This window comes from Gadus morhua, chromosome 18 (assembly GCF_902167405.1).
Source record: "Gadus morhua chromosome 18, gadMor3.0, whole genome shotgun sequence".
NCBI lineage: Eukaryota > Metazoa > Chordata > Actinopteri > Gadiformes > Gadidae > Gadus > Gadus morhua.
The window spans coordinates 13,520,269-13,530,268 of NC_044065.1; the positions used below are offsets into that span (position 1 = coordinate 13,520,269).

General features: G+C 41.4%; 3 protein-coding genes across 3 annotated transcripts in view; all 3 read left to right on the forward strand.

Annotated features, from left to right (window-relative positions):
* Nucleotides 1-504: 504 nt before the first annotated feature.
* Nucleotides 505-2,082, forward strand: LOC115531721 (parvalbumin, thymic). The gene is made up of 4 exons (XM_030341122.1): nt 505-731; nt 1,071-1,203; nt 1,466-1,575; nt 1,886-2,082. Exons 1-4 carry the CDS (start codon nt 671-673, stop codon nt 1,912-1,914), a joined length of 333 nt encoding a protein of 110 aa, XP_030196982.1. The 5' UTR covers nt 505-670; the 3' UTR covers nt 1,915-2,082.
* Nucleotides 2,083-2,563: 481 nt separating this feature from the next.
* Nucleotides 2,564-5,876, forward strand: LOC115531333 (parvalbumin beta). Its single transcript, XM_030340528.1, has 5 exons — nt 2,564-2,808; nt 3,473-3,545; nt 4,586-4,718; nt 5,010-5,119; nt 5,607-5,876. The coding sequence occupies exons 2-5, from the start codon at nt 3,485-3,487 to the stop codon at nt 5,630-5,632; spliced, it is 330 nt and encodes a 109-aa protein (XP_030196388.1). The 5' UTR covers nt 2,564-2,808; nt 3,473-3,484; the 3' UTR covers nt 5,633-5,876.
* A 2,099-nt stretch (nt 5,877-7,975) lies between these two features.
* The window catches only part of pvalb3 (parvalbumin 3), a 2,332-nt gene continuing 307 nt past the window's right edge, over nt 7,976-10,000 (forward strand). The window contains exons 1-5 of the mRNA XM_030340529.1: nt 7,976-8,153; nt 8,523-8,588; nt 9,230-9,362; nt 9,568-9,677; nt 9,826-10,000. The exon at nt 9,826-10,000 is cut by the window's right edge and continues 307 nt beyond it. Coding sequence (XP_030196389.1) covers nt 8,528-8,588; nt 9,230-9,362; nt 9,568-9,677; nt 9,826-9,851 — 330 coding nt within the window. The 5' untranslated portion in view covers nt 7,976-8,153; nt 8,523-8,527 and the 3' untranslated portion in view covers nt 9,852-10,000. The remainder of the gene's footprint in view (nt 8,154-8,522; nt 8,589-9,229; nt 9,363-9,567; nt 9,678-9,825) is intronic.

A 10,000-nucleotide genomic window follows, 5' to 3' on the forward strand; every position in this document is an offset into this window, starting at 1 on the left:
CACACACACACACACACACACACACACACACACACACACACACACATCTAAGCACACAAACATATGGCACATACGAAACCACAACATACATCTAACATAACAGAGACACAAGTACTCTCACACTATAACACACACAGACTAACACATCCTTGCACAAACAAATGTCACAAAAGATAACCAAACATACATACATACATACACGCACATACAAATAAACACACATACACTCTCACACTATAACACACACACACACACAACCAACGACACACACACACACACACACACACACACACACACACACACACACACGCACGCACGCACACACACACAAACACCCACACATATATTAACTCTCATACTATAACACACACACACAAACTCCCACACACACATCTACGCACACAAACATATGGCACAAACAAAACCGCAACATACATCTAAACACACACACACAAAAACACGTGCATTCACTCTCACACTATAACACACACCTTACCACACAGCCCCACTCAGGTGAAGTGTGGTGGTCAGGTGCGGGCGACAGGCGTCAAGGGGACGCTGTTGGGGAGTGACACCGGGGATAAAGCTCCCCTCCGTCCTGCTTGAACTCCTCTCTCCCTGAACACCCATCCAGACCGCAGGAGGACAGAGAGGAGACACCAGCTCGGACATGGCCATCACAGACTTCCTCGCCGCCTCGGACATCACCTCCGCCATCAGCGCTTGCAAAGGTAAGGAGATGAGGGTCTCACGGAGGAGAATGTTTCTAAGTGGGATGGGTTGTGTGCCGACAAAGATTATTTTTTGGAAATGATTAAGATAAAAGGTGATGATTGGGTGTATATTTGAAGTAAAGCCATTATTTTTTCTGCTTCTGTTGACTCGCTTTGATATCTGACCCGTCAATCATCAGTGATGCGCTATGGGCCTGATGTAGGGAGGTCACAGAATCAGAGTACTCATTTTAAAATGAATTAAGTTGTGTATACTACATTCAAAATGTAATACTTTGTACGAGATCAGTTTGTTACAATGTGTCTCTTTTTTCTGCTTTTTCTTTTTGCTTGCAGCGAAAGATTCGTTTAGTGCAAAGATGTTTTTCAAAACAGTGGGCTTGTCCAAGAAGACAGCGGCCGAGGTGGAGAAAGTTTTCAAGATCCTGGACCAAGACAAGAGTGGCTTCATCGAACAAGATGAGCTGCAGTTGAGTGAAACGTCCCCACAAACCATGAGAAAAACAGAGAAGATCTTAAGCTGTCACTCTAAAGACAATTACCCCCCCCCCCCCCCCCCCCCCCCCCCCAAACAAAACCACCCCCATTTCCTGTCCCACACCATATACTCATCTGTGAATCTCAAAAGCAGATTAAACAAATGAATTGTTCTCTGCTTTCTTACCTCTCCTCCAATTTGGTCATCAAACATGACACCCTTTCTTTTGCCCTTTTCCCTCTCTCCCACCCAGACTGTTCCTGCAGAACTTCTCCAAAGGAGCGAGGAATCTGACCGCGGCTGAAACCAGGGCGTTCCTCCTGGCCGGCGACTCTGACGGCGATGGGAAGATCGGCTGGGAAGGTGGGCCTTCAGCAGCCACTGTCTTCTAGTATAATGATGACTCCACACTGTTTGTTTGTGTGCCTCCCCACTGGGGCCTGGGGGTTGGCAGTGACAAACAAAGAAACAGAAGCCACTTAGCACCGGGCTGTCATTGCCAGATAACCACTCTTCGATGTGACGCTAGAATATATCGGGACAGCATTATCAGTTTATATGTTTTTATATATGTTAACAAAGCGAAGCCCAAAGCTGTGAGAGTTGTTTGGCTGTGAGTTTTCTAACGCTGTTAGCCTAATTCGTTTCCTTGTTTGTTTTTACTTTCTTCTAGAGTTCTCTGCCCTGGTGAAGTCATCATAACATCATTGTCGTCCTTGTTCATCATTGTTCCCGTTTTATCACAATTTAAGCCAATTCCAATGCTTTAAATTTATTTTGGGGGACAATAGTGTGTAGGCTAAGAAATGTGATGTGAATGTTAATTAATTAATTCCAATAAAAATGTCATGGTTTAACCCTTATTTCACAGAGCTGGGTGTTTTCCTTATTGTAATATTTGTGAATATGTGTCTCCGCTCTTACACGTTAAGGGAGGGGGCGAGTTTCGGTTGTGTCAGCCTATAGGCTCCAACAACATGTTTTCATTTGGGATTAATTAACACCATCCTATTGATTTATAATAGGCGTCATGATCTACGTTATCAACAACTGAATGTTGAATTCAAGTTAAACATCTAGGTCGTTGTTCTTATTGGAATACCTTTCCACGAAAGCAAATGGTAATTGCCACGAAGGAACGTTGGACTATACTTTTCCCCAACCATAAATCTCCATTAATAGAATTAAACGTCAAAGAATTATACCGTTTCCTCGAATGACATCAATCCATTCGCAATCCAAGTCCAACAGGGCATTTCACAAGAGCACCAGCGCGTCTCTGTAGGGGCCGCATGTCGAGTATAGGGAATCATTTTACTGAGGAAATGCATAGCTGTCAATCTCACGTTTACATGCCAGCAAGTGGCGTCGACGATAGTCCAAAAACGCCCCTCTTGCGTTTCGCAAAAGTATTGCAACACCCAATGGAAGATAAAAATAGAGCAATTTGACAACTAGACACATTCTTTCCAAAAACGATTGCAGCGCAAGTGGTGTCTCTTACACCTTGAGTGGTGAGGGCGGAGAGTATAAAATGAGGGGGAACCAGTCCAGTCTTTACCCGGCTTTCAATTGGAGATAGCAGCAGCACCCAAGGTGAGTCCCAGCAAGACTGCATCCTCTCTCTAAGCTCCTCTGCAAGGCAAAGAAACCAACCAACTTAAAAATTCGCAGCAAACGCATCTAAAGGTGGCTAAAGCGATCCTCTCCTTTACCATGGAGAAGCCTTCGACTCATGCAGCAAAACCTTTTGGTGTTTGGAATTGAAATATTGGAAATGCAACTTTGAACGTCAGAGCTGGTTCCTCCTGACTTCCTTCAACTCGCAGCCTGGATTTTTCGCATGGACTAGGCAACAGACGTTTTTTTCCTGGTCCAGGCTGGCATAGTTTTACGGCCTCAACCCCTCAACTATATATCAGTTTGGAGCTCTTGAATATAATAGGGAATCTTTAAAATTATTTAATAGGATGCTTTGTAGAAGACCAGACTCCCTCCTTCTCAGTCTTTAGACCTACAGTGCCATTAGGCTTATGGCCTGGATGGGAGCTTTCATTTACAATGTTGTGCTCATCACAAGGATTATCCATATGCATGCATGCTTAACAGTTAACCAGGCCATGTACAATGTAATTTCAATAGGAATTTCTCAACTATGCTAATTTTACAGTTGATGATATTGCTCAGATATTATTGATATTTCTATAATATGACTTTAATATTGCATTGGATCTCAACTGTTCTTTGTCTCCTTCCCCAGAACTCTCTAAAAATGGCATTCGCTGGAATTCTCGCCGACGCTGACTGCGCCGCAGCCGTCAAGGCTTGCGAAGGTCAGTATTCCATCTCTCAGCTTCACCACCATCTTCTTCAACACAAAGCACATAGTAGTATCTGCTATATCTCCTCCTCCTCCTACTACTACTACTCCTCTACAGCTTTATTTTCTAGCTTCATCGCATCTTAATCTCTAAACATCACATAGGATCTTCCCTTATAGTCACATTGCTAAATTGATAATATTTATTTTTGTAACTAATTTTACATAATTGTACTACTACTACTACTACTACTACTACTACTACTACTACTTGCTGCTTATTACAATTTACTGGTAGACAGCTGGAAGTTGGCCAACTTAATGGAAGCCTTAAACATTGTTTTTATTAATTGGTATTAAAGCTAATTAAAAAGAAACAATGTCATGGAAGGAAATTACAATTATTTTAAAAGCAGAATATTTATTTATATATGCCAATATAGATTTATTGATTTAAAATGACACCCAACTAAAAAAACATTATAGCTTACACTATGGTATACTATCTTTATACTATATATTAACATCAAAGTAAGTTTTTGTTGATACCAAAGAAGAGCTCTAATGTTTTGAAGTCAAGTATTTCATACCTCACATTCTATTAACTTTCAGGGCTGGTATTCTCACCATAATTATTTTGGACCACAGAGCAGCATCAGATTACATTTTATTACTACCACTACCACAGTGTCAACCTCAAACAGCTACAAATCACATTTAACTGCTGCTTTAACAACCTCCTTTAACTGTTGATTCAATATTTTTGTCATTTTCAGTTTTAATGACTTCAATTAAGATCCACTTATGCCTAGCCTCCAATTGATTTCTATCAATTAATGAACCTTGAAAAACGATAAATGCATATTTTCCAGAATAAACTAATGGATGCTCAGATAATCAAACCTCCCATTTCCTAACACCAAGCTATAGTGTCTTGATTGGAGAACATCTATACTAGTCTTGTCTATATATTTTCCATATGTTCATTCATTCATTCAGCTGCTCAACTCATAGCCCTCTACCTCTCTCTCCCTCTCTATCTCCTGCAAACAGCTGCTGAGTCCTTCAGCTACAAGGCCTTCTTCGCCAAGTGCGGCCTGTCCGGCAAGTCCGCTGACGACATCAAGAAGGCTTTCTTCGTGATTGACCAGGACAAGAGTGGATTCATTGAGGAGGATGAGCTCAAGTAGGATCCCTCAAACACTTGAAGATCTTCTCAATGGTTCACTAGCCCAGAATATTTAATGATCTTCATCGAAACATCAGGACCTCTTCACACTAAATACAAAAGTGTGATTGATTGAATATAGCGCTTATTTCTTTTTTTATTAATCTAAGGAAATAATAAACAATACATTAACATCCAATTCAAACCAGAAAGTTAGCATTCCATCCAGCCTTCATACACAATGCAGCACTCTTTTTTATATAGGCAATGAGGAATGAAGCTTAACCTCTTGTTCTGTATCTTCTGCAGGCTCTTCCTCCAGGTCTTCAAGGCTGGAGCCAGAGCTCTTACAGATGCTGAGACCAAGGCCTTCCTGAAAGCCGGTGACAGCGACGGTGATGGTGCTATTGGAGTTGATGGTAAGTCACACCCTCTCTGCACACATGCTACAGCAATAGCCTTACCACCCATAAACCAGCACTCAAAGCTGTCAGCTCAACTATCCCCCCCTCCAGTTTATATTTAGGACTAGAAATGCCTGCAAGTGCCTGGTTTCAAATGCTTACAACTAGAAAATGCCTACATCTAAAAAATGCTAAGCAGTGGGAAATGGTATTAGCTTTAGCAACTGAAGGTCTAACACTAAACTTGGTTGACAAATCATTAAGTGAATGTCAAACAAATGTCATCTTTGCAATTGATTTCACTATATATATATATATATATATATATACATATTTAAGCCCTTCTTTTTATACTTTTTACACATATCTTAAAAATAGATTTTAATAATGGATATAGCCTTCCATAGCTCAAGCAAATAGAAGATTTAATGGCCACACATTTTAATTTCCTTTTAAATTGAAGACATCCTTGCTAATCTCTTCTCTCTCCTCCTCCCTGCAGAGTGGGCCGTTCTTGTGAAGGCATAATCTGATTCTGTGGAACCACAGTTTCTGAGTACTGAGGATGTGCTGTCTGAGTCAAATAGTATATCTTTTTATATGCATTTTATTTATAAAGTAACAGGCAATATTGTAACTCTATCCGAGAGCATTTTCACTGTCACAATTTTTTTTTTCTTTAATGCAATCATCGCATACCGAAGAGGAGAAAATACACCACTGCTCATTTGTACTTTTGTAAAATGAAATAAACTCTGATTTGGTTTAGAAACTTTGCTTCTCTTGATATTTTCAACATTTCCAACAAAAATCATACCTGACTTGATCTGAACTAGCTAAGCCTTAGTCTAACCACTAGCATACTATTACTACTTTACTTTAAAGAGGTCTATCGGGAGCTTTACTAGTGCGAAATGCCCACAAGGATAAAAACAAATCTTTTGGCTTAGTCCAGGAATACACACTAAGTGACTACTATAGCCAGCACTGGCAAATGTAGAGGTAGTTTAGAAGGATGATGATTCCACAGCATAGCATATGATCCAATAAAATAGGAGAAGAGCCAAGAGGCAGTGTAGGATTTCAGCTTCATCTCAATTATGTTTTTGTCAATGAAGCACATTTATTTGAAACCTTCTCTCGGATTACCAGCAACTGCCTGACAGAAGAGGCCGTGTCTGAATATAGGTCACTTCTAAATCTCCTGCAGGGAGAGGCCAAAAAGGAACCAGGAAAGCAGTCTTCAAGCAAACTATTAAGGAACACATCTATTCAATTTGCATTCACCTCCAAATGTACATTCCAATCATTAGTTTTAGTTTTAGACAGTCTATAAATCTTGGCTGGTCCAACATAGGCCGAATACTTCCCCTGATATTGTAGAAGGGCTTAAAGCGACCACCACCAACAACCGTATCACGGTTAGTGAGTCCCGAGACTTTTTCTGGTCACACTAAATGCTTTGCGTAGAGTTTATGTTTAATGTTTGAACCAATTCAACTTCAATTAAAGTATTTTGAGAAAACTCAACTCTATGTGATCTCCCTTTGTTTGTGAGACACATAGATGCAAAATAAAAAGCAACAACCACAACAATAAAACAGCATTTTGGAGGAGCCGTAGAGTATTTGTTTTGTTCCATATGATATATTCTCAGTTGAATAATAGCTACAGGTGTATTTCAACAGCGCCACCTGCTGGTAAAAGATCACAACGTAAGCCAGTTTATGATAAGGGCAATAATGACTATTTTGATTAAATGCATTTTAAAATAACAATAGATTTCACTCAGATAGTGTAGACCTAAAGTTGTTCGTTCTCAATCACATCAGATGGTTCATTTATCCATTTTTACTTGATAATATATTTTATTTCAAACGTGTGTTTCTGGTCAGGGATGTAGGCCTACAGGTATCTCCGTTTCCTGTGGGCCTCCACCTGGTCATCCATATATATATATATATATATATATATATATATATATATATATATATATATATATATATATATATATATATATACTGACTATATATCTATCTATGCTGATCATCAACCAAACCGCTCAAACGTTCAATCAAAGAAGAGGTGTATATTCGTGTGTGTGTGTGTGTGTGTGTGTGTGTGTGTGTGTGTGTGTGTGTGTGTGTGTGTGTGTGTGTGTGTGTGTGTGTGTGTGTGTGTGTGTGTGTGTGTGTGTGTGTGTGTGTGTGTGTGTGTGTGTGTGTGTGTGTATATATGTCTGTGTGTATATATGTGTGTGCGGGTTAATTACATTGATAGAAATGTATAAGTTAACATACCAAGTAGCCTACATTTACTTCATGGACATCACCTCATTTTTGGATGGATATACTTTGCAAGTTTGGTAGATGTTTCTCCTCCACGAAATAAGACCACGAACTGTCGGCATCTCCCTAGCCAATCAGTAGTGGACAATGGGACTGGCAGGCACTTGATTCGTGCCTGGCAATGGTTATAATCGTTAGACAGAATCGACTGAAGCTGTCAGGGTGCGTGCAGTAATCATGGGTAACTGCAGACAGATGTTTTTGGTTTCAAATTCCCATTGTGCGCAAGTCCTTTTTGTCACACTTACCGTTACAATTAAAGCTACAGTAGCCTACAGACAAACCCACTTCAATGATAGGCCTACTCACGTTACCGGAGGGACGAGGGAATAACGGAAGAAAGTCCACCTTGCTTACAGTGATTTGGCTTGCTGTACAACATCCCAAACATCCCAAATCGTATACTTCACTCAAATCAGCCACTTATATTATAATAAGGTTTCAAACACTATGTGTGGGGTCGAAAGTATACATGTACCTTTTAAGCATCTTTCATTTGTACTTATTAATAGAACGGCTCTGACTACTGGACACATTTTTTCAACGCTCTGCTTTTGCACGCGGTGTCCATTTCATATGCCTCATATTTCGGGATAGAGAAGGTATATAAGCTTGTGAGAATAGTCAGAGATGTTACTGCAGTGACATCAAGAATCATCTCTTAGCGTTTTCTACTCTATCCTTTAAGAGACAACTCAGAGGTGAGTCTCGTAGCCTACATTTATAGATAGTCGCTCGTGTAACTTGACTGCACTGTCCGAGGTGCACTTTGCACGCCAAAGGGGGAAGGAGTCTGGGTCTATAGCCTTTGAAGCTGGGAAAAAAGCAATTGAAAGAAAATAATAGCCTTTCATTTGCCACAACGGCTTCAAGGAAGTCGTGTTTACCTCGTATTGTTTTTAGTGGACTTTCTTTTCGTTTTTTGAGGGAGTTTTAATGTTGGCGGGAGACTTTGAGACATGGTGATTGGATCCCGTGTATTTCCGAATGATTGATTTGGAATGACAATAGGGATCAACTCTAGAGACGGATGCCGTCATTTTTTTCTTTTATTTTTGTTCTCTTCTCAGATAAAATGGCTTTCGCCGGAATTCTGAACGACGCTGACATCACTGCAGCCCTGGCGGCCTGCAAAGGTAAGATCTTAAATTTAAAGATCATAATTGCGACATGAATAATTAGTAGGCCTACTACAGCATAGCACCTATAGGAATTAAGATGCACACTCGCGTTTAAGCGCCATCCAACATCGATAAATAAATAACTATTTGGACACTTAACTTCAGCCCTTGTGAACATATAACATATCAAATAGGCCTATGGTTTATTAAGTGTGATGTTATATTGAAATATGCTGCATACATAATGAAAGCAATTCGACTGCACTAATATCTAATCACATATATTACTCTCTCCCTCTCTCTCTCTCTCTCTCTCTCTCTCTCTCTCTCTCTCTCTCTCTCTCTCTCTCTCTCTCTCTCTCTCTCTCTCCCCTCTCTCTCCCTTTCCTTCTCCCTCTCTCTCTTTCTCCCTCTCACTCACTCTATCGCCCCCCCACTCTCTCTCTCTCTTCTTCAACTCACACTCCCTCTGTCTCTTTCTCTCCTCTATCTGTCCATATCGCTCTCTTGCTACCGCCCCCCTCCCGCTCACTCCCCCCCCCCCTCTCTCTCTTTCCATATCTCTCTCACTCCCCCCCCCCCCTCTCTCTCTCTGTCCATATCTCTCGCCCTCTCTCTCTCCCCCCCCCCCCCCCCCCCCCCCCCCCTCTCTGAAGCTGAGGGCTCCTTCGACCACAAGGCGTTCTTCACTAAAGTCGGCCTGGCCGCCAAGTCCCCCGCTGACATCAAGAAGGTGTTTGAGATCATTGACCAGGACAAGAGTGACTTTGTTGAGGAGGATGAGCTGAAGTAAGCACCGCTCAACAACCCCTGATCAGTATCACAAGCTACCCCATCTCACTTTCATTTTGTTCGATTGACATGTTGTCGTTTTCTTTTCCCTTTATGTTTTTTTATCGGCCGCGCTTCGTTCTGTGGTAATGCATCCATTGGACCGGGTGTGATTAAACATGATACTCATGGTGGTCTCTCCCCCCCCCCCCCCCCACCCCAGGCTGTTCCTCCAGAACTTCAGCGCCGGTGCCAGAGCTCTGAGTGACGCTGAGACCAAGGTTTTCCTGAAGGCCGGAGACTCTGACGGTGACGGCAAGATCGGAGTTGATGGTAAGATTCCTTGTTTTGATTGTCTTTAGCTTGTTGGTTTGTCTGTTGGTTTCTCCCAGTAAGGGGTTTTCCCCTAATGGATTATAAGTCGTTTTAGGTAACAACTTTTATCCAACCACTTTTTTTTGGCACTTTTCCCTCATCACAGAGTTCGGCGCCATGATCAAGGCATAGACTGTTCCTCCACCAACTAGACCAGATGCTTACCCACCTACTCAGAAGGAACACTGGAGCTGAGACCACCTCCTCACCCTCTCTCGCTCATCTCTCAACAACAATTTTATATAAATAACCTTTAACCTAACCCCCCCCCCCCCCCCCTC

What these genes read in the sequence shown, in the direction of transcription:
- LOC115531721 (XM_030341122.1), top strand. Translation starts at nt 671, where the DNA reads ATGGCCATCACAGACTTCCTCGCCGCCTCGGACATCACCTCCGCCATC. An exon ending in CGCCATCAGCGCTTGCAAAG is followed by an intron (nt 732 to 1,070) that starts GTAAGGAGATGA and finishes TTTTGCTTGCAG; the next exon opens with CGAAAGATTCGTTTAGTGCA. An exon ending in TGGGAAGATCGGCTGGGAAG is followed by an intron (nt 1,576 to 1,885) that starts GTGGGCCTTCAG and finishes ACTTTCTTCTAG; the next exon opens with AGTTCTCTGCCCTGGTGAAG.
- LOC115531333 (XM_030340528.1), top strand. Translation starts at nt 3,485, where the DNA reads ATGGCATTCGCTGGAATTCTCGCCGACGCTGACTGCGCCGCAGCCGTC. An exon ending in AGCCGTCAAGGCTTGCGAAG is followed by an intron (nt 3,546 to 4,585) that starts GTCAGTATTCCA and finishes TCCTGCAAACAG; the next exon opens with CTGCTGAGTCCTTCAGCTAC. An exon ending in TGGTGCTATTGGAGTTGATG is followed by an intron (nt 5,120 to 5,606) that starts GTAAGTCACACC and finishes TCCTCCCTGCAG; the next exon opens with AGTGGGCCGTTCTTGTGAAG.